The following is a 26,429-nucleotide window of genomic DNA, read 5'->3' as shown; positions in this document are numbered from 1 at the left end:
TCACCACTACCTCTTTGTGACACACTGATGTTCTAAATGTCTTCATTTCCTATGCTCATTAATGTGTGTGAACCATCACCACTACCTCCTTGAGACACACTGATGTTCCAAATGACTTCATTTCACACGTGTAAACCATCACCACTACCTCCTTGTGACACACTGATGTTCTAAATGACTTCATTTCATCCGTGTGAACCATCACCACTACCTCCTTGAGACACACTGATGTTCTAAATGTCTTCATTTCCTCTGCTCATTAATGTGTGTGAACCATCACCACTACCTCCTTGAGACACACTGATGTTCTAAATGACTTCATTTCATCCATGTGAACCATCACCACTATCTCTTTGTGACACACTGATGTTCTAAATGTCTTCATTTCCTCTGCTCATTAATGTGTCTGAACCATCACCACTACCTCCTTGTGACACACTGATGTTCTAAATGACTTAATTTCCTCTGCTCATTAACATGTGTGAACCATCACCACTACCTCCTTGAGACATACTGATGTTTTAAATGTCTTTATTTCCTCTGCTAATTAATGCGTGTGAACCATAACCACTACCTCCTTGAGACACACTGATGTTCTAAATGACTTCATTTCATCTGCTCATTAATGTGTGTGAACCATAACCACTACCTCCTTGTGACACACTGATGTTCTAAAGGTCTTCATTTCATCCATGTGAACCATCACCACTACTTCCTTGTGACACACTGATGTTCTAAATGTCTTCATTTCCTCTGTTCAGCAATGTGTGTGAACCATCACCACTACCACCTTGTGACACACTGCTGTTCTAAATGACTTAATTTTATCTGCTCATTAACGTGTGTGAACCATCACCACTACCTCCTTGAGACACACTGATGTTCTAAATGACGTCATTTCATCCGTGTGAACCATCACCACTACCTCCTTGAGACACACTGATGTTCTAAATGATTTCATTTCATCCGTCTGAACCATCACCACTACCTCCTTGAGACACACTGATGTTCTAAATGATTTCATTTCATCCGTCTGAACCATCACCACTACCTCCTTGAGACACACTGATGTTCTAAATGTCTTCATTTCATCCATGTGAACCATCACCACTACCTCCTTGTGACACACTGATGTTCTAAATGTCTTCATTTCCTCTGCTCATTAATGTGTGTGAACCATTATCACTACCTCCTTGAGACACACTAATGTTCTAAATGACTTCATTTCATCCGTGTGAACCATCACCGCTACCTCTTTGTGACACACTATTGTTCTAAATGTCTTCATTTCCTCTGCTCATTAATGTGTGTGAACCATCACCACTACCTCCTTGAGACAAACTGATGTTCTAAATGACTTTATTTCATCCATATGAACCATCACCACTACCTCCTTGTGACACACTGATGTTCTAAATGTCTTCATTTCCTCTGCTCATTAATGTGTGTGAACTATCACCACTACCTCCTTGAGACACACTGATGTTCTAAATGACTTCATTTCATCCATGTGAACCATCACCACTACCTCTTTGTGACACACTGATGTTCTAAATGTCTTCATTTCCTCTGCTCATTAATGTGTGTGAACCATCACCACTACCTCCTTGAGACACACTGATGTTCTAAATGTCTTCATTTCATCCATGTGAAGCAGCACCACTACCTCCTTTAGACACACTGATGTTCTAAATGTCATTTCATCCATGTGAAGCAGCACCACTACCTCCTTTAGACACACTGATGTTCTAAATGTCTTCCTTTCATCCATGTGAAGCAGCACCACTACCTCCTTTAGACACACTGATGTTCTAAATTACTTCATTTCATCCGTGTGAACCATCACCACTACCTCCTTGAGACACACTGATGTTCCAAATGACTTAATTTCATACGTGTGAACCATCACCACTACCTCCTTGAGACACACTGATGTTCTAAATGTCTTCATTTCCTCTGCTCATTAATGCGTGTGAACCATCACCACTACCTCCTTGAGACACACTGATGTTCTAAATTACTTCACTTCATCCATGTGAACCATCACCACTACCTCTTTGTGACACACTGATGTTCTAAATGTCTTCATTTCCTATGCTCATTAATGTGTGTGAACCATCACCACTACCTCCTTGAGACACACTGATGTTCCAAATTACTTCATTTCATACGTGTGAACCATCACCACTACCTCCTTGTGACACACTGATGTTCTAAATGACTTAATTTCATCTGTGTGAACCATCACCACTACCTCCTTGAGACACACTGATGTTCTAAATGACTTAATTGCCTCTGCTCATTAATGTGTGTGAACCATCACCACTACCTCCTTGAGACACACTGATGTTCTAAATGACTTCATTTCATCCGTGTGAACCATCACCACTACCTCCTTGTGACACACTGATGTTCTAAATGTCTTCATTTCCTCTGCTCATTAATGTGTGTGAACCATCATCACTACCTCTGTAAGACACACTGATGTTCTAAATGACTTAATTTCCGCTGCTCATTAATGTGTGTGAACCATCACCACTACAGCTTTGTGACACACTGATGTTCTAAATGTCTTCATTTCCTCAGCTCATTAATGTGTGTGAACCATCACCACTACCTCCTTGAGACACACTGATGTTCTAAATGACTTAATTTCCTCTGCTCATTAATGTGTATGAACCATCACCACTACCTCTTTGTGACACACTGATGTTCTAAATGTCTTAATTTCCTGTGCTCATTAATGTGTGTGAACCATCATCACTACCTCGTTGAGACACACTAATGTTCTAAATTACTTCATTTCATCCGTGTGAACGATCACCACTACCTCTTTGTAACACACTGATGTTCTAAATGTCTTCATTTCCTCTGCTCATTAATGTGTGTGAACCATCACCAGTACCTCCTTGAGACACACTGATGTTCTAAATGTCTTCATTTCCTCTGCTCATTAACATGTGTGAACCATCACCACTACCTCCTTGAGACACACTGATGTTCCAAATGACTTCATTTCATACGTGTGAACCATCACCACTACCTCCGTGAGACACACTGATGTTCTAAATGACTTAATTTCCTCTGCTCATTAATCTGTGTGAACCATCACCACTACCTCCTTCAGACACACTGATGTTCTAAATAACTTCATTTCATCCATGTGAACCATCACCACTACCTCCTTGTGACACACTGATGTTCTAAATGTCTTCATTTCCTCTGCTCATTAATGTGTGTGAACCATCAGCACTACCTCCTTGAGAGACACTGATGTTCTAAATGACTTAATTTCCTCTGCTCATTAATGTGTGTGAACCATCACCACTAAATCCTTGAGACACTGATGTTCTAAATGACTTCATTTCATCCGTGTGAAGCAGCACCACTACCTCCATGAGACACATTGATGTTATAAATGTCTTCATTTCATCCGTGTGAACCATCACCACTACCTCCTTGTGACACACTGATGTTCTAAATGTCTTAATTTCCTCTGCTCATTAATGTGTGTGAACCATCACCACTACCTCCTTGAGACACACTGATGTTCCAAATGACTTCATTTCATCCATGTGAACCATCACCACTACCTCCTTGAGACACACTAATGTTCTAAATGACTTCATTTCATCCGTGTGAGCCATCACCACTACCTCCTTGTGACACACTGATGTTCTAAATGTCTTCATTTCATCCATGTGAAGCAGCACCACTACCTCCTTGAGACACACTGATATTCTAAATGTCTTCATTTCCTCTGCTCATTAATGTGTGTGAACCATCACCATTACCTCCTTGAGACACACTGATGTTTTAAATGACTTCATTTCATCCATGTGAACCATCACCACTACCTCCTTGTGACACACTGATGTTCTAAATGTCTTCATTTCATCCGTGTGAACCATCACCACTACCTCCTTGTGACACACTGATGTTCTAAATGTCTTCATTTCCTCTGCGCACTAATGTGTGTGAACCATCACCACTACCTCCTTGGGACACACTGATGTTCCAAATGACTTCATTTCATACGTGTGAACCATCACCACTACCTCCTTGTGACACACTGATGTTCTAAATGACTTAATTTCATCCATGTGAACCATCACCACTACCTCCTTGAGACACACTGATGTTCTAAATGTCTTCATTTCCTCTGCTCATTAATGTGTGTGAACCATCACCACTACCTCCTTGAGACACACTGATGTTCTAAATGACTTCATTTAATCCGTGTGAACCATCACCACTACCTCCTTGAGACACACTGATGTTCTAAATGTCTTCATTTCCTCTGCTCATTAACATGTGTGAACCATCACCACTACCTCCTTGAGACACACTGATGTTCCAAATGACTTCATTTCATACGTGTGAACCATCACCACTACCTCCGTGAGACACACTGATGTTCTAAATGACTTAATTTCCTCTGGTCATTAATGTTTGTGAAACATCACCACTACCTCCTTCAGACACACTGATGTTCTAAATAACTTCATTTCCTCCATGTGAACCATCACCGCTCCCTCCTTGTGACACACTGATGTTCTAAATGTCTTCATTTCCTCTGCTCATTAATGTGTGTGAACCATCACCACTACATCCTTGAGACACACTGATGTTCTAATTGACTTAATTTCCTCTGCTCATTAATGTGTGTGAACCATCACCACTACCTCCTTGAGACACTGATGTTCTAAATGACTTAATTTCATCCATGTGAAGCAGCACCACTACCTCCTTGAGACACACTGATGTTATAAATGTCTTCATTTCATCCGTGTGAACCATCACCACTACCTCCTTGTGACACACTGATGTTCTAAATGTCTTCCTTTCCTCTGCTCATTAATGTGTGTGAACCATCACCACTACCTCCTTGAGACACACTGATGCTCTAAATGACTTCATTTCATCCATGTGAACCATCACCACTACCTCCTTGAGACACACTAATGTTCTAAATGACTTCATTTCATCCGTGTGAACCATCACCGCTACCTCCTTGTGACACACTGATGTTCTTAATGTCTTCATTTCATCCATGTGAAGCAGCACCACTACCTTCTTGAGACACACTGATATTCTAAATGTCTTCATTTCCTCTGCTCAATAATGTGTGTGAACCATTATCACTACCTCCTTGAGACACACTATTGTTCTAAATGACTTCATTTCATCCGTGTGAACCATCACCGCTACCTCTTTGTGACACACTATTGTTCTAAATGTCTTCATTTCCTCTGCTCATTAATGTGTGGGAACCATCACCACTGCCTCCTTGAGACACACTGATGTTCTAAATGACTTTATTTCATACATATGAACCATCACCACTACTTCCTTGTGACACACTGATGTTCTAAATGTCTTCATTTCCTCTGCTCATTAATGTGTGTGAACCATCACCACTACCTCCTTCAGACACACTGATGTTCTAAATGACTTCATTTCATCCATGTGAACCATCACCACTGCCTCTTTGTGACACACTGATGCTCTAAATGTCTTAATTTCTTCTGCTCATTAATGTGTATGAACCATCACCACTACCTCCTTGAGACACACTGCTGTTCTAAATGTCTTCATTTCATCCATGTGAAGCAGCACCACTACCTCCTTTAGACACACTGATGTTCTAAATGTCATTTCATCCATGTGAAGCAGCACCACTACCTCCTTTAGACACACTGATGTTCTAAATGTCTTCCTTTCATCCATGTGAAGCAGCACCACTACCTCCTTTAGACACACTGATGTTCTAAATTACTTCATTTCATCCGTGTGAACCATCACAACTACCTCCTTGAGACACACTGATGTTCCAAATGACTTAATTTCATACGTGTGAACCATCAGCACTACCTCCTTGAGACACACTGATGTTCTAAATGTCTTCATTTCCTCTGCTCATTAATGCGTGTGAACCATCACCACTACCTCCTTGAGACACACTGATGTTCTAAATTACTTCACTTCATCCATGTGAACCATCACCACTACCTCTTTGTGACACACTGATGTTCTAAATGTCTTCATTTCCTATGCTCATTAATGTGTGTGAACCATCACCACTACCTCATTGAGACACACTGATGTTCCAAATTACTTCATTTTATACGTGTGAACCATCACCACTACCTCCTTGTGACACACTGATGTTCTAAATGTCTTCATTTCCTCTGTTCATTAATGTGTGTGAACCATCACCACTACCTCTGTAAGACACACTGATGTTCTAAATTACGTAATTTCCTCTGCTCATTAATGTGTGTGAACCATCACCACTACCGCTTTGTGACACACTGATGTTCTAAATGTCTTCATTTCCTCTGCTCATTAATGTGTGTGAACCATCACCACTACCTCCTTGAGACACACTGATGTTCTAAATGACTTAATTTCCTCTGCTCATTAATGTGTATGAACCATCACCACTACCTCTTTGTGACACACCGATGTTCTAAATGTCTTAATTTCCTCTGCTCATTAATGTGTGTGAACCATCATCACTACCTCGTTGAGACACACTGATGTTCTAAATTACTTCATTTCATCCGTGTGAACCATCACCACTACCTCTTTGTGACACACTGATGTTCTAAATGTCTTCATTTCCTCTGCTCATTAATGTGTGTGAACCATCACCACTAAATCCTTGAGACACTGATGTTCTAAATGACTTCATTTCATCCATGTGAAGCAGCACCACTACCTCCATGAGACACACTGATGTTATAAAAGTCTTCATTTCATCTGTGTGAACCATCACCACTACCTCCTTGTGACACACTGATGTTCTAAATGTCTTCATTTCCTCTGCTCATTAATGTGTGTGAACCATCACCACTACCTCCTTGCGACACACTGATGTTCCAAATGACTTCATTTCATCCATGTGAAGCAGCACCACTACCTCCTTGTGACACACCGATGTTCTAAATGTCTTCATTTCATCCATGTGAAGCAGCACCACTACCTCCTTGAGACACACTGATATTCTAAATGTCTTCATTTCCTCTGCTCATTAATGTGTGTGAACCATCACCATTACCTCCTTGAGACACACTGATGTTTTAAATGACTTCATTTCATCCATGTGAACCATCACCACTACCTCCTTGTGACACACTGATGTTCAAAATGTCTTCATTTCATCCGTGTGAACCATCACCACTACCTCCTTGTGACACACTGATGTTGTAAATGTCTTCATTTCCTATGCGGATTAATGTGTGTGAACCATCACCACTACCTCCTTGAGACACACTGATGTTCCAAATGACTTCATTTCATACGTGTGAACCATCACCACTACCTCCTTGTGACACACTGATGTTCTAAATGACTTAATTTCATCCGTGTGAACCAACACCACTACCTCCTTGAGACACACTGATGTTCTAAATGTCTTCCTTTCCTCTGCTCATTAATGTGTGTGAACCATCACCACTACCTCCTTGAGACACACTGATGTTCTAAATGACTTCATTTCATCCGTGTGAACCATCACCACTACCTCCTTGAGACACACTGATGTTCTAAATGTCTTCATTTCCTCTGCTCCTTAACATGTGTGAACCATCACCACTACCTCCTTGAGACACACTGATGTTCCAAATGACTTCATTTCATAAGTGTGAAACATCACCACTACCTCCGAGAGACACACTGATGTTCTAAATGACTTAATTTCCACTGCTCATTAATGTGTGTGAACCATCACCACTACCTCCTTGAGACACACTGATGTTATAAATGTCTTCATTTCATCCGTGTGAACCATCACCACTACCTCCTTGTGACACACTGATGTTCTAAATGTCTTCATGTCCTCTGCTTATTAATGTGTGTGAACCATCACCACTACCTCCGTGAGACACACTGATGTTCTAAATGTCTTAATTTCCTCTGCTCATTAATGTGTGTGAACCATCACCACTACCTCCTTGAGACACACTAATATTCTAAATGACTTCATTTTATCCGTGTGAACCATCACCACTACCTCCTAGTGACACACGCATGTTCTAAATGTCTTCATTTCATCCATGTGAAGCAGCACCACTACCTTCTTGAGACACACTGATATTCTAAATGTCTTCATTTCCTCTGCTCATTAATGTGTGTGAACCATCAACATTACCTCCTTGAGACACACTGATGTTTTAAATGACTTCATTTCATCCATGTGAACCATCACCACTACCTCCTTCTGACACACTGATGTTCTAAATGTCTTCATTTCAACCGTGTGAACCATCACCACTACCTCCTTGTGACACACTGATGTTCTAAATGTCTTCATTTCCTGTGCACATTAATGTGTGTGAACCATCACCACTACCTCCTTGAGACACACTGATGTTTCAAATGACTTCATTTCATACGTGTGAACCATCACCACTACCTCCTTGTGACACACTGATGTTCTAAATGTCTTCATTTCCTCTGCTCATTAATGTGTGTGAACCATCACCACTACCTCCTCGAGACACACTGATGTTCCAAATGACTTCATTTCATCCATGTGAACCATCACCACTACCTCCTTGAGACACACTAATGTTCTAAATGACTTCATTTCATCCGTGTGAACCATCACCGCTACCTCCTTGTGACACACTGATGTTCTAAATGTCTTCATTTCATCCATGTGAAGCAGCACCACTACCTTCTTGAGACACACTGATATTCTAAATGTCTTCATTTCCTCTGCTCATTAATGTGTGTGAACCATTATCACTACCTCCTTGAGACACACTAATGTTCTAAATGACTTAATTTCATCCGTGTGAACCATCACCGCTACCTCTTTGTGACACACTATTGTTCTAAATGTCTTCATTTCCTCTGCTCATTAATGTGTGGGAACCTTCACCACTACCTCCTTGAGACACACTGATGTTCTAAATGACTTTATTTCATCCATATGAACCATCACCACTACCTCCTTGTGACACACTGATGTTCTAAATGTCTTCATTTCCTCTGCTCATTAATGTGTGTGAACCATCACCACTACCTCCTTGAGACACACTGATGTTCTACATGTCTTCATTTCATCCATGTGAAGCAGCACCACTACCTATTTTAGACACACTGATGTTCTAAATGTCATTTCATCCATGTGAAGCAGCACCACTACCTCCTTTAGACACACTGATGTTCTAAATGTCTTCCTTTCATCCATGTGAAGCAGCACCACTACCTCCTTTAGACACACTGATGTTCTAAATTACTTCATTTCATCCGTGTGAACCATCACCACTACCTCCTTGAGACACACTGATGTTCCAAATGACTTAATTTTATACGTGTGAACCATCACCACTACCTCCTTGAGACACACTGATGTTCTAAATGTCTTCATTTCCTCTGCTCATTAATGCGTGTGAACCATCACCACTACCTCCTTGAGACACACTGATGTTCTAAATTACTTCACTTCATCCATGTGAACCATCACCACTACCTCTTTGTGACACACTGATGTTCTAAATGTCTTCATTTCCTATGCTCATTAATGTGTGTGAACCATCACCACTACCTCCTTGAGACACACTGATGTTCCAAATTACTTCATTTTATACGTGTGAACCATCACCACTACCTCCTTGTGACACACTGATGTTCTAAATGTCTTCATTTCATCCATGTGAAGCAGCACCACTACCTCCTTGTGACACACTGATGTTCTAAATGACTTAATTTCCTCTGCTCATTAATGTGTGTGAACCATCACCACTACCTCCTTGTGACACACTGATGTTCTAAATGTCTTCATTTCCTCTGCTCATTAATGTGTGTGAACCATCACCACTACCTCTGTAAGACACACTGATGTTCTAAATGACTTAATTTCCTCTGATCATTAATGTGTGTGAACCATCACCACTACAGCTTTGTGACACACTAATGTTCTAAATGTCTTCATTTCCTCTGCTCATTAATGTGTGTGAACCATCACCACTACCTCCTTGAGACACACTGATGTTCTAAATGCCCTAATTTCCTCTGCTCATTAATGTGTATGAACCATCACCACTACCTCCTTCTGACACACCGATGTTCTAAATGTCTTAATTTCCTCTGCTCATTAATGTGTGTGAACCATCATCACTACCTCGTTGAGACACACTGATGTTCTAAATTACTTCATTTCATCCATGTGAACCATCACCACTACCTCTTTGTGACACACTGATGTTCTAAATGTCTTCATTTCCTCTGCTCATTAATGTGTGTGAACCATCACCACTAAATCCTTGAGACACTGATGTTCTAAATGACTTCATTTCATCCGTGTGAAGCAGCACCACTACCTCCATGAGACACACTGATGTTATAAATGTCTTCATTTCATCTGTGTGAACCATCGCCACTACCTCCTTGTGACACACTGATGTTCTAAATGTCTTCATTTCCTCTGCTCATTAATGTGTGTGAACCATCACCACTACCTCCTTGAGACACACTGATGTTCTAAATGTCTTAATTTCCTCTGCTCATTAATGTGTGTGAACCATCACCACTACCTCCTTGCGACACACTGATGTTCCAAATGACTTCATTTCATCCATGTGAACCATCACCACTACCTCCTTGAGACACACTAATGTTCTAAATGACTTCATTTCATCCGTGTGAGCCATCATCACTACCTCCTTGTGACACACCGATGTTTTAAATGTCTTCATTTCATCCATGTGAAGCAGCACCACTACCTCCTTGAGACACACTGATATTCTAAATGTCTTCATTTCCTCTGCTCATTAATATGTGTGAACCATCACCATTACCTCCTTGAGACACACTGATGTTTTAAATGACTTCATTTCATCCATGTGAACCATCACCACTACCTCCTTGTGACACACTGATGTTCTAAATGTCTTCATTTCATCCGTGTGAACCATCACCACTACCTCCTTGTGACACACTGATGTTGTAAATGTCTTGATTTCCTATGCGCATTAATGTGTGTGAACCATCACCACTACCTCCTTGAGACACACTGATGTTCCAAATGACTTCATTTCATACGTGTGAACCATCACCACTACCTCCTTGTGACACACTGATGTTCTAAATGACTTAATTTCATCCGTGTGAACCAACACCACTACCTCCTTGAGACACACTGATGTTCTAAATGTCTTCATTTCCTCTGCTCATTAATGTGTGTGAACCATCACCACTACCTCCTTGAGACACACTGATGTTCTAAATGACTTCATTTCATCCGTGTGAACCATCACCACTACCTCCTTGAGACACACTGATGTTCTAAATGTCTTCCTTTCATGCATGTGAAGCAGCACCACTACCTCCTTTAGACACACTGATGTTCTAAATTACTTCATTTCATCCGTGTGAACCATCACCACTACCTCCTTGAGACACACTGATGTTCCAAATGACTTAATTTTTTACGTGTGAACCATCACCACTACCTCCTTGAGACACACTGATGTTCTAAATGTCTTCATTTCCTCTGCTCATTAATGCGTGTGAACCATCACCACTACCTCCTTGAGACACAATGATATTCTAAATTAATTCACTTCATCCATGTGAACCATCACCACTACCTCTTTGTGACACACTGATGTTCTAAATGTCTTCATTTCCTATGCTCATTAATGTGTGCGAACCATCACCACTACCTCCTTGAGACACACTGATGTTCCAAATTACTTCATTTTATACTTTTGAACCATCACCACTACCTCCTTGTGACACACTGATGTTCTAAATGTCTTCATTTCATCCATGTGAAGCAGCACCACTGCCTCCTTGTGACACACTGATGTTCTAAATGACTTAATTTCATCTGCTCATAAATGTGTGTGAACCATCACCACTACCTCCTTGAGACAAACTGATGTTCTAAATGACTTCATTTCATCCGTGTGGACCATCACCACTACCTCCTTGTGACACACTGATGTTCTAAATGTCTTCATTTCCTCTGCTCATTAATGTGTGTGAAACATCACCACTACCTCTGTAAGACACGCTGATGTTCTAAATGACTTAATTTCCTCTGCTCATTAATGTGTGTGAACCATCACCACTACAGCTTTGTGACACACTGATGTTCTACATGACTTAATTTCCTCTGCTCATTAATGTGTATGAACCATCACCACTACCTCTTTGTGACACACTGATGTTCTAAATGTCTTCATTTCCTCTGCTCATTAATGTGTGTGAACCATCATCACTACCTCGTTGAGACACACTGATGTTCTAAATTACTTCATTTCATCCGTGTGAACCATCACCACTACCTCTTTGTGACACACTGATGTTCTAAATGTCTTCATTTCCTCTGCTCATTAATGTGTGTGAACCATCAGCACTAAATCCTTGAGACACTGATGTTCTAAATGACTGAATTTCATCTGTGTGAAGCAGCACCACTACCTCCATGAGACACACTGATGTTATAAATGTCTTCATTTCATCCGTGTGAACCATCACCACTACCTCCTTGTGACACACTGAAGCTCTAAATGTCTTCATTTCCTCTGCTCATTAATGTGTGTGAACCATCACCACTACCTCCTTGAGACACACTGATGTTCTAAATGTCTTAATTTCCTCTGCTCATTAATTTGTGTGAACCATCACCACTACCTCCTTGCGACACACTGATGTTCCAAATGGCTTCATTTCATCCATGTGAACCATCACCACTACCTCCTTGAGACACACTAATGTTCTAAATGACTTCATTTCATCCGTGTGAGCCATCACCACTACCTCCTTGTGACACACTGATGTTCTAAATGTCTTCATTTCATCCATGTGAAGCAGCACCACTACCTCCTTGAGACACACTGATATTCTAAATGTCTTCATTTCCTCTGCTCATTAATGTGTGTGAACCATCACCATTACCTCCTTGAGACACACTGATGTTTTAAATGACTTCATTTCATCCATGTGAACCATCACCACTACCTCCTTGTGACACACTGATGTTCTAAATGTCTTCATTTCATCCGTGTGAACCATCACCACTACCTCCTTGTGACACACTGATGTTGTAAATGTCTTCATTTCCTCTGCACATTAATGTGTGTGAACCATCACCACTACCTCCTTGAGACACACTGATGTTCCAAATGACGTCATTTCATACGTGTGAACCATCACCACTACTCTCCTTGTGACACACTGATGTTCTAAATGACTTAATTTCATCCGTGTGAACCAACACCACTACCTCCTTGAGACACACTGATGTTCTAAATGTCTTAATTTCCTCTGCTCCTTAACATGTGTGAACCATCACCACTACCTCCTTGAGACACACTGATGTTCCAAATGACTTCATTTCATACGTGTGAACCATCACCACTACCTCCGTGAGACACACTGATGTTCTAAATGACTTAATTTCCTCTGCTCATTAATGTGTGTGAAACATCACCACTACCTCCTTCAGACACACTGATGTTCTAAATAACTTCATTTCATCCATGTGAACCATCACCACTACCTCCTTGTGACACACTGATGTTCTAAATGTCTTCATTTCCTCTGCTCATTAATGTGTGTGAACCATCACCACTACCTCCTTGAGACACACTGATGTTCTAAATGACTTAATTTCCTCTGCTCATTAATGTGTGTGAACCATCACCACTACCTCCTTGAGACATTGATGTTCTAAATGACTTCATTTCATCCATGTGAAGCAGCACCACTACCTCCTTGAGACACACTGATGTTATAAATGTCTTCATTTCATCTGTGTGAACCATCACCACTACCTCCTTGTGACACACTGATGTTCTAAATGTCTTCATTTCCTCTGCTCATTAATGTGTGTGAACCATCACCACTACCTCCTTGAGACACACTGATGTTCTAAATGTCTTAATTTCCTCTGCTCATTAATGTGTGTGAACCATCACCACTACCTCCTTTAGACACACTGATGTTCCAAATGACTTCATTTCATCCATGTGAACAATCACCACTACCTCATTGAGACACACTAATGTTCTAAATGACTTAATTTCATCCGTGTGAACCATCACCACTACCTCCTTGTGACACACTGATGTTTTAAATGTCTTCATTTCATCCATGTGAAGCAGCACCACTACCTTCTTGAGACACACTGATATTCTAAATGTCTTCATTTCCTCTGCTCATTAATGTGTGTGAACCATCACCATTACCGCCTTGAGACACACTGAAGTTTTAAATGACTTCATTTCATCCATGTGAACAATCACCACTACCTCCTTCTGACACACTGATGTTCTAAATGTCTTCATTTCATCCGTGTGAACCATCACCACTACCTCCTTGTGACACCCTGATGTTCTAAATGTCTTCATTTCCTCTGCGCATTAATGTGTGTGAACCATCACCACTACCTCCTTGAGACACACTGATGTTCCAAATGACTTCATTTCATACGTGTGAACCATCACCACTACCTCCTTGTGACACACTGATGTTCTAAATGTCTTCATTTCCTCTGCTCATTAATGTGTGTGAACCATCACCACTACCTCCTTGAGACACACTGATGTTCTAAATGTCTTAATTTCCTTTGCTCATTAATGTGTGTGAACCATCACCACTACCTCCTTGAGACACACTGATGTTCCAAATGACTTAATTTCATCCATGTGAACCATCACCACTACCTCCTTGAGACACACTAATGTTCTAAATTACTTCATTTCATCCGTGTGAACCATCACCACTACCTCCTTGTGACACACTGATGTACTAAATGTCTTCATTTCATCCATGTGAAGCAGCACCACTACCTTCTTGAGACACACTGATATTCTAAATGTCTTCATTTCCTCTGCTCATTAATGTGTGTGAACCTTCACCATTACCTCCTTGAGACACACTGATGTTTTAAATGACTTCATTTCATCCATGTGAACCATCACCACTACCTCCTTCTGACACACTGATGTTCTAAATGTCTTCATTTCATCCGTGTGAACCATCACCACTACCTCCTTGTGACACACTGATGTTCTAAATGTCTTCATTTCCTCTGCGCATTGATGTGTGTGAACCATCAACACTACCTCCTTGAGACACACTGATGTTCCAAATGACTTCATTTCATACGTGTGAACCATCACCACTACCTCCTTGTGACACACTGATGTTCTAAATGACTTAATTTCGTCCGTGTGAACCATCACCACTACCTCCTTGAGACACACTGATGTTCTAAATGTCTTCATTTCCTCTGCTCATTAATGTGTGTGAACCATCATCACTATCTCCTTGAGACACACTGATGTTCTAAATGACTCCATTTCATCCGTGTGAACCATCACCACTACCTCATTGAGACACACTGATGTTCTAAATGTCTTCATTTCCTCTGCTCATTAATGTGTGTGAACCATCACCACTACCTCCTTGTGACACACTGATGTTCTAAATGACTTAATTTCCTCTGCTCATTAACGTGTGTGAACCATCACCACTACCTCATTGAGACACACTGATGTTCTAAATGTCTTCATTTCCTCTGCTCATTAATGTGTGTGAACCATCACCACTACCTCCTTGTGACACACTGATGTTTTAAATGACTTCATTTCCTCTGCTCATTAACATGTGTGAACCATCACCACTACCTCCTTGAGACACACTGATGTTCGAAATGTTTTCATTTCCTCTGCTCATTAATGCGTGTGAACCATCACCACTACCACCTTGAGACACACTGATGTTCTAAATGACTTAATTTCCTCTGCTCGTTAATGTGTGTGAACCATCACCACTACCTCCTTGTGACACACTGATGTTCTAAATGTCTTCATTTCATCCGTGTGAAGCAGCACCACTACCTCCTTGAGACACACTGATGTTATAAATGTCTTCTTTTCATCCGTGTGAACCATCACCACCACTACCTTCTTGTGACACACTGATGTTCTAAATGTCTTCATTTCTTTCTCTTCATCAATGTGTGTGAACCATCACCACTACCTCCTTGTGACACACTGATGTTCTAAATGACTTAATTTCCTCTGCTCATTAATGTGTGTGAACCATCACCACTACCTCCCTGAGACACACTGATGTTCTAAATGACTTCATTTCATCCGTGTGAACCATCACCACTACCTCCTTGAGACCCACTGATGTTTTAAATGTCTTAATTTCCTCTGCTCATTAATCCGTGTGAACCATCACCACTACCTCCTTAAGACACTGATGTTCTAAATGACTTCATTTCATCCATGTGATCCATCACCACTACCTCCTTGTGACACACTGATGTTCTAAATGTCTTCATTTCTTTCTCTTCATCAATGTGTGTGAACCATCACCACTATCTCCTTGTGACACACTGATGTTCTAAATGACTTAATTTCCTCTGCTCATTAACGTGTGTGAACCATCACCACTACCTTCTTGAGACACACTGATGTTCTAAATGACTTCATTTCATCCGTGTGAACCATCACCACTACCTCCTTGAGACCCACTGATGTTTTAAATGTCTTCATTTCCTCTGCTCATTAATGCATGTGAACCATCACCACTACCTCCTTGAGACACACTGATGTTCTAAATGTCTTCATTTCATCCGTGTAAAGCAGCACCACTACCTTCTTGAGACACACTGATGTTATAAATGTCATTTCATCCGTGTGAACCATCACCGCTACCTCCTTGTGACACACTGATGTTCTAAATGTCTTCATTTCCTCTGCTCATTAATGTGTGTGAACCATCACCACTACCTCCTTGAGACACACTAATGTTCTAAATGACTTCATTTCATCCATGTGAACCATCACCGCTACCTCCTTGTGGCACACTGATGTTCTAAATGTCTTCATTTCCTCTGCTCATTAATGTGTGTGAACCATCACCACTACCTCCTTGAGACACACTGATGTTCTAAATGACTTCATTTCATCCATGTGAACCATCACCACTACCTCCTTGTGACACACTGATGTTCTAAATGTCTTCATTTCATCCATATGAAGCAGCACCACTACCTCCTTGAGACACACTGATGTTCTAAATGTCTTCATTTCCTCTGCTCATTAATGTGTGTGAACCATCACCACTACCTCCTTGAAACACACTGATATTCTAAATGTCTTCATTTCATCCATGTGAAGCAGCACCACTCCCTCCTTTAGACACACTGATGTTCTAAATGTCTTCATTTCATCCGTGTGAACCATCACCACAACCTCCTTGAGACACACTGATGTTCTAAATGTCTTCATTTCCTCTGCTCATTAATGTGTGTGAACCATCACCACTACTTCCTTGTGACACACTGATGTTCTTAATGACTTCTTTTCCTCTGCTCATTAATGTGTGTGAACCATCACCACAACCTCTTCGAGACACACTGATGTTCCAAATGACTTCATTTCATACGTGTGAACCATCACCACTACCTCCTTGAGACACACTGATGTTCTAAATGTCTTCATTTCCTCTGCTCATTAATGCATGTGAAACATCACCACTACCTCCTTGAGACACACTGATGTTCTAAATTACTTCATTTCATCCATGTGAACCATCACCACTACCTCTTTGTGACACACTGATGTTCTAAATGTCTTCATTTCCTCTGCTCATTAATATGTGTGTGAACCATCACCACTACCTCCTTGAGACACACTGATGTTCTAAATGACTTCATTTCATCCGTGTGAACCATCACCACTACCTCTTTGTGACACACTGATGTTCTAAATGTCTTCATTTCCTCTGCTCATTAATGTGTGTGAACCATCACCACTACCTCATTGAGACACACTGATGTTCCAAATTACTTCATTTCATACGTGTGAACCATCACCACTACCTCCTTGAGACACACTGATGTTCTAAATGTCTTCATTTCCTCTGCTCATTAATGCGTGGGAACCATCACCACTACCTCCTTGAGACACACTGATGTTCTAAATTACTTCATTTCATCCATGTGAACCATCACCACTACCTCTTTGTGACACACTGATGTTCCAAATGTCTTAATTTCCTCTGCTCATTAATGTGTGTGAACCATCACCACTACCTCCTTGTCACACACTGATGTTCTAAATGTCTTCATTTCATCCATGTGAAGCAGCACCACTACCTCCTTTAGACACACTGATGTTCTAAATGTCTTCATTTCATTCATGTGAAGCAGCACCACTACCTCCTTTAGACACACTGATGTTCTAAATGTCTTCATTTCATCCATGTGAAGCAGCACCAGTACCTCCTTTAGACACACTGATGTTCTAAATTACTTCATTTCATCCGTGTGAACCATCACCACTACCTCCTTGAGATAAACTGATGTTCCAAATGACTTCATTTCATACGTGTGAACCATCACCACTACCTCCTTGAGACACACTGATGTTCTAAATGTCTTCATTTCCTCTGCTCATTAATGTCTGTGAACCATCACCACTACCTCCTTGAGACACACTGATGTTCTAAATGCCTTCATTTCATACGTGTGAACCATCACCACTACCTCCTTGTGACACACTGATGTTCTAAATGTCTTCATTTCATCCATGTAAAGCAGCACCACTACCTCCTTGTGACACACTGATGTTCTAAATGACTTAATTTCCTGTGCTCATTAATGTGTGTGAACCATCACCACTACCTCCTTGAGACACACTGATGTTCTAAATGACTTCATTTCATCCCTGTGAACCATCACCACTACCTCCTTGTGACACACTGATGTTCTAAATGTCTTCATTTCCTCTGCTCATTAATGTGTGTGAACCATCACCACTACCTCCTTGTGACACACTGATGTTCTAAATGACTTAATTTCCTCTGCTCATTAATGTGTGTGAACCATCACCACTACCTCCTTGAGACACACTGATGTTCCAAATGACTTCATTTCATACGTGTGAACCATCACCACTAGCTCCTTTTGACACACTGATGTTCTAAATGTCTTCATTTCATCCATGTGAAGCAGCACCACTACCTCCTTTAGACACACTGATGTTCTAAATGTCTTCATTTCATCCATGTGAAGCAGCACCATTACCTCCTTTAGACACACTGATGTTCTAAATTACTTCATTTCATCCGTGTGAACCATCACCACTACCTCCTTGTGACACACTGATGTTCTAAATGTCTTCATTTCATCCGTGTGAACCATCACCACTACCTCCTTGAGACACACTGATGTTCTAAATGTCTTCATTTCATCCGTGTGAAGCAGCACTACCTCCTTGGGACACACTGATGTCATAAACATTTCTTGCATGTAATTTGGGAAACACTGATGTCATAAACATTTTGTGCATGTATATTGAGACACACTGCTGTTATAAGCATTTTGTGCATGTAAGCCATAGGTTGTTTATTATCTGTCCCATAAGACTGTCACCTTCATAGCAGTCAAATTTAACAGAAACATTAGCAAACTCTGAATATTTTTGCTGAGGCCTTAATGTTCTGTGTCCCATATATGCAAGGTTTGCTCAACCTGACATTCTGTGAGAGAATGTTTCATAGTTGTATCTTTATCAGTAGATGGACTTCCTTGCATATTTTAACAGCATTAAATTTTAGGCTAAATGTGCCATGCCCCAAGTTAGAAGGTTACTTTTTGTTTTTATTTGCCAATGCCATTGTGAGAAAATGCTGTTTGCCTTCTAGCAGAATCATGTGTGGCAGCTAAGCATATGATTGGCAGAAGGTGTGCTCTGCATCCTGAACTGGATTATTCTGCTGTATGATGAACAGTGGTTTCCATAAAACCTGCAGCTTGTACCATCAACCATGCCTATATATCCATGGTTGCTTCTAAAGCTTTCTTACTGAGGTTGCTTTCAAGATTGTGTATCTGAAAACCCGTGTCTGCTTTGTTTGTTACTCATATATCATTTGTAAGCCATACTGCAGCTGATTCTGAGCTCGGAGTGTGCACCTTTTGAACCTTGTATTTTTTTTTTTTCTTTGTTTAGGTTGAGCCACAGTACTTATTTGTTTATAAGTAGGGCTACTTCTTTATCAGTTTAAGTCCAGTAATAGTATACTTATTGCTTCTTTGTGATCTATCCACCATGCTCATGGATCCCACTTCTACCTACAGGCATTGGTATGATGTGCATTATTATATGTATAAAATTTAATTTATTTTAATTTACACTTTGTTCATTAAGTTGTCCAGCTGAGTTGAAAGGCATTTTCACTGGAGGCCCTGCAACACTGTGCAGCCAATTGGCTTATTCAAGATCATATAATAGGCAAGTGCAGACTGCAGGAACCAAACTGGATTGCAGGATTAGGCTCATTAGGGGCTCATTGCCTTAATCCTCTGTACTAAACTGCGGATTATATGCATATGCTAGATAAGGATGTAACTAGTTTACCTAGAAGATGTTGTAACTGTATTTAACAGGTTGCCTAGCTGTGGATTATATGGCTGTAAGAGCACTTGGTTCCTGTTATGAGTAAAGATTTTGACTTGTCAAAGTGAACTTTGTAATAACACTTTCTGAGTGTTAAAAGAATGACTACTGAAATTCAGAAGTAAGGGTAAGACACCATCTCTGTGCCACAGAGTGATAATGCCCTAACTGTGACAAAGATGAGCTGTATTTGACTTGTGGGTACAGGAGCTGGAGGGAAAAAAGATGGAAAGATGGGAGTGAGGGCACATGGCTTTCCCATCGGTGGGGGGGGGGTGGCCTGGTTTGCTGCTTGGGTGCACCTAGTGGGAACTCTGGGTGGTACAGGTGGTGGAATCTCAGCCAGGGGGCTGTGCTGCAGTGGCAGTATGATGTAGGTCAGGAGGCAGTCATGCAGGGAAATTTGTGTGCTTCCCCCATTGACTGGTAGCACTAGCGTCCCTTGGAATCTGCTAGGGGGGTTATGAGCTCTTGGGGCTTGGGGGACCCTGAGGTCTGCTGAATAGTGAGGTGTTGGCTGTTGCCCCTGTCAGAATTGCATGAGAGGTGAATTACAAAAGAAAGTGAGGGAAGACCAACATATAGCTTACCTACCCAGAAGAAACTGATGTGAAATTCTGAGGCAATCCTCTTCATAGTGCAATGTGCATCAAAGTGAACCTTTCAGTAAAACTCCTGGGCTACTGTTTAGCATAGGTGGTTATAAGGCACTCATTTTTTTCCTGCCCACTGAAAACATTAATTTCTCAAGTTTTTGGGTGCTGCTCCACTGCAAATTTTCATCAGAAAATTAGATCAAAAGCTGCATTTGAATAAATTTTCTTTTCTGAAACAGTGTATACCTGGCAAATTATTACCCCAGGTCTGCTTTTGATTTCACAAATCCTACTTTTCTGAGGATTTGTGGATTACACACACGTAGTGCTAACTGGCATTGCTTTCTTTTGGACCCATTAATTCAATATATGCAAATGTGGAGCACATAGAAACACCACACAAGCTGTTACTTTTCTCTGACTCCAGCAGTCTCAAGTATTGATTTGTGTTTTGTCTGAAGATGAGCAAATTGAAAGTGACAGCCTTTTAACCAGTTGTTTATTTGTATATCTGTCAGTCCTATTTTTGGAATCTAGTAAAATGTGTTTCTTACAATTATGTTTTTTGTTAAAATGTATTATAAGAGGACTTGAATTACAAGAATTTCTGCTTCATTTTCAGCTTGTCTCAGTACAGCGATGAGAACATGATGGATCCATACAACCTGGCGATCTGCTTTGGCCCAACTCTAATGCCCATTCCTGATGGGCAAGATCCTGTTTCTTGTCAGGCACATGTTAATGAGATCATCAAAACCATAATCGTTCACCATGAAACTATCTTTCCAAGCTACCGGGAGCTGGAGGGTCCTGTATATGAGAAATGCATGACTGGAGGGGAGGAATACTGGTGAGGTTTTTTCTGATAAATCAAAAAATAGAACATTGATTGTCCTTTCCTTTTGTCATTTAACACGGAGAATGAGAAAGATCATGGTAACTGGGTTATAGTTAGTGTTGGCACCAATACACATAATACCTCAACTTCTTTGCTCAAGAATCCTCGACAAAGTCAAATATAATGACAAGCAAAGTCCCAAAATCAGAGACATTTTTAAAATATTATCTTGATTCACTTAAAAGGTTTTCAATCAACATGCATTTTCAGAACAATAAGAAGCATGAACCTCTTAATGTCTGACATTATTGACTGACTGGAATTCTCAGTGATTTACCGGAAAAAAAACATAAAAGGGAATGGGAAAAATATGAGGCAAAATTAGTGATGTTCTACAAAATCACAGACTGTTGAGAGTTAATGCCAGTACATTTCTCTCTGCTCAATGTCTTGTAAAATAACGATTAGTTTTAAAAGTATGACTGATCACGACATTCATGACAAATATTTCTGATTTGTGATTTCTCTGGCCATAATATTTCTCATTTGTGACAGCTGTTAGAGATGTCCATAATATATTAAAAACTTAAATGAGTTAGGGAATATTTTTTTTCCTCACACCATTCTTACTTATTGAACATGCTTATTTAGAAAAATAAAGCAACAATTAAATCTATAATTCTTCTTGTGTCTTTAGTGACTTAAAAGAATACACGCATATCCCAGCCAGTTTGTAAAAAACACTTCTACTATAATAGATAAAAGATTAGACCATGGCTTCTCATTAGATTATGAAAAGAGAACATAAAGATTTGCATTTTGCAGTATTGGAACTCTGTACTGTTCATTTTCTGCATGAAAGAGCTTCTCTGAGAGGAAACCAGGTACCTACCTCCCAGAGGTTTGTTGTTGGTTGTTCCAGTAGTAATGACACCAACACACAAAGCAGGCAGATCCTGGGTTCAATCCCCAGGAAAGGGTCAAGTGTTTTAATTTCTCCTTAAGTTATCAGTATAATATCAGGTTAATGGTGTGTTCAGAGTTGCTAAAATGCCAAAGTCCAACTGTTGCAGGTTCCAAAGAGATGTATTTACATAACTTGCAGCTTAAAGAGTGTAGTTGCGAATCTGCTAGCAAATCCAGATCTGACTTTAGCTCTTATAACATCAAAAACACAAAGGTATAAATATACCAAGTATAGTTTAATGAAATGCATCAATTAATGACTTCATTGTTGGCAGTTAACTCATGGATAATTTTATTTTATAGAATTTGCTTGCAGTGCAATGGCATTGAACCACACACACACACACAATGGCTAAGTCAGTGAGCTAGAACGCAACTTGACTTATTTGACAGGTGATTAACAGCTCATATTTTAGAGAAAAAGTGCTAAGTTGTAACCAGTAATTTTTAATATGTCTAAGAAAAATAAACAGTTGTTCCTTTTATTGCCCACTACTGAATGCTATCATGTTGAATGCCAGATAACAGATAAGATCATTTGCTGTGTGCTCTCTGACAGCCCCTTTGAAACCTATCTTGTTTTTGTATTGCCAAGGTTTCTTTTTAAAATTCTGCAGTTGTAAGGCCTTCTGGAATGTGGATTAACATCACCTTAGTACAGTGCAGGATTGAAATCGATTAAATATGTTCAAAAGATAACATCAACAGAATTTTTGTATTACAGGTGATAACCATCTTTAATAACATGAACCATTCATTACAAAATAGCTGTCATTTTGCAGCTGATGGCATAAGTTGTTAGTCATAAAACCCAGTTGACTGTATCTGAAGAAAGGTCGCATTGATAATAACTGTCAGAGTAGCAATTGCAAAATATTTTATTTTGGCCTTCGCAGAAAACAACGATCCCTTTAGGATTCTTTTAGTGCTGCTTATATAAAAGTATGCCCATCTTAATATTTTATTCTTACTTGTCTAGACTAAAATGTGGCCTCCTATTAGTTACATGTAATTTGCTTCACCAGATTTAATTTTTTTGGGGTGACCTGCCGTACAATGTTAACATTCAGTGTACTGGAAAGAGCATAGCACAATGCAGACTTCCTACACCAATAACTCCGGAACTGAGTTTACAAGTGTGTTAAAAAAGGAAGAGTTCTACAGTCTGGTTAATACAAGAGATAACCACATATGTGAACACTTGTACTCATCCCATGAATTCCACTGCATTCCTGATGTAAGTCTGAGCTTTGCATTATGGAGTTATAGTATTTCCTTGAAATTCTGTAAAAGCAAACCTCACATAATTGAACTTGTAAGTTTGAAGGACTGCACATTGGGAAAAAAATCTGTTTTTGCAGAGGGGCAATACCCCTGCACCTCCTACCCCCTACTAATTTTATATATATATATATATATATATATATATATATATATATATATATATATATATATATATATACCAACTCGAACATGACACTACAGGTGAGAAAGGGCAAATTCTCCAACCCCTGTTCTGCAAACTATCAAAAACAACTGCTGGTACTATTCAGATAAGCTGATTTTCATTGGTTGTGCCATCTTTTACTTTTTCAGCTACATAAGCACTCAGTCATATGCTAGGAATGCATATATATATATGAGTGTGTGTGTGTGTGTGTGTGTGTGTGTGTGTGTGTGTGTGTGTGTGTGTGTGTGTGTGTGTGTGTGTGTGCATGCGCATGCATGTGTGTATGTGTGTGTGTGTGTGTGTGTGTGTGTGTGTGTGTGTGTGTGTGTGTGTGTGTGTGTGTGTGTGTGTGTGTGTGTACTTTCCCCAACCACTCTTTCCTTTAACCGCCCTACTTTCCTGGGAGCTGACTAACTGTTGTTACCATGAAGAGAAACTAGTGAGAGAATCAGTAGAACAATACAGAATGAATATATCTAGTATAGTACCATTTGAAGTACTTCTTGTGGGGTTGTGTTCTATTCACATAAGTAGAAGGAGATGTGCTGACTTTTGTATTTGCATACCTCATGATTAAACCACACAGTTGTGCTTTTGGACACATTGACATGCATGGCTTGTGATTTTGGACACAGTGACATGCATGGCTTGTGCTTTTGGACACAGTGGCATGCATGGCTTGTGATTTTGGACACAGTGGCATGCATGGTTTGTGATTTTGGACACAGTGACATGCATGGCTTGTGCTTTTGGACACAGTGACATGCATGGCTTGTGCTTTTGGACACAGTGGCATGCATGGCTTGTGATTTTGGACACAGTGACATGCATGGCTTGTGCTTTTGGACACAGTGACATGCATGGCTTGTGCTTTTGGACACAGTGACATGCATGGCTTGTGATTTTGACACAGTGACATGCATGGCTTGTGATTTTTGCCAGGGGCCTCAGGGACTCCTTGTACTTCTCATATGTGATCCAGTGACCCTCACTGTGTCCTCTTCCCATCCCTAAAGGTCAGACAGCAGTTTCATAACTCTACAGCTTTCCAGCTTGTTACTGCATTCCTTTGTTGGTTTACTGCATGGCACACAAAAGTTGAACTACTTTATGGTGGACTAGCTCGTAATCTAGCATTTTAGCAAGCTGCAACAGAGTTTTAGTCATCATAGCTGGCTTTCTTTCCAATAACGTACATTTATGGACTTTGTTGATGAGATCAGTGCTTTTTATCTCCATGCTATGTTACCAAGTCAGAGCTGAAAAGGCTATATGTGTAGTGGGTCTTACATGGTTAGCAAATAATGGAATTGCATTTGGACATTTTTAAATAAGCAATTTAACTGCCTAGTTAATGTCAAAGTAATTTAAATGTTAAACTTCACACAGTATATCCTTGGTATGAAATGCAACTAATCTAAATTAACAGAGAATGTATTTTGTCTTATTAGTGACAGCCCTCACAGTGAACCTGGTACCATTGATGAAGTAGACCATGACAACGGTACAGAACCACACACTAGTGATGATGGTAAGCTGCAATTTGTTGTGGAATTGAAATGCACATTCCATGCATTTTGTTTTTTTAGATTTTGAATCTTGTGAGCAGTAGCATAAGGGTCGACTAATGTAGTCAGGTACATTAAAGTGAAATGTGAAAGTCCCATATTGTCCCGTCCCTTGAAAAGACTGTCATGTCATACACCTATATCTACATCTGGATATACATATACACTGACCTGCACTTTGTGGTAGTTAACTGTGATTCATAGACATGCAAATTAGCTAATAAGTATGTCTTTCCTCATTGCAGCTAATGTGTCTGTGAATTACAAAACACTGCTTCGCAGAAACAGAGCCTTTTTACTGTGTCTTTTGACAGGATGTGGTAGCACCTTAACGAATCAGGAATGTCTTTGCAGTGATGGGTCATACCCAGCTGCACACAGTACAGTAGCTCTGGAGTTTTGCCAACTGTGTAAATAAGCATAGTTTCTGTTAATGATGCATCTTCTGCAAATCCCTGTATTCTACCAGCCTTCTTTGCAGCTGTCTCCCACAACCTTCATATATTTAGTTCAGATTATATAATTGAAAGCATCACACTCATTTCCGTATCTGTTATCACTGTCTTC

At 40.2% G+C, this 26,429-nt stretch overlaps 1 protein-coding gene across 2 annotated transcripts in view; it reads left to right on the top strand.

Annotated features, from left to right (window-relative positions):
* SRGAP3 (SLIT-ROBO Rho GTPase activating protein 3) overlaps window positions 1-26,429 on the top strand; it is a 2,107,662-nt gene that overhangs the window by 1,855,543 nt on the left and 225,690 nt on the right. For both annotated transcript variants that reach the window (XM_044078646.1, XM_044078643.1), the window contains exons 17-18: window positions 21,663-21,890; window positions 25,746-25,825. In XM_044078646.1, the coding sequence (XP_043934581.1) occupies window positions 21,663-21,890; window positions 25,746-25,825 (308 nt within the window). The remainder of the gene's footprint in view (window positions 1-21,662; window positions 21,891-25,745; window positions 25,826-26,429) is intronic.

The sequence above is a fragment of the Protopterus annectens genome, chromosome 7.part1 (assembly GCF_019279795.1).
Source record: "Protopterus annectens isolate FY-2018-M chromosome 7.part1, PAN1.0, whole genome shotgun sequence".
NCBI lineage: Eukaryota > Metazoa > Chordata > Ceratodontiformes > Protopteridae > Protopterus > Protopterus annectens.
Note: the sequence above shows the minus strand (reverse complement) of the source record. Positions and strands in the feature narration are given on the sequence as shown.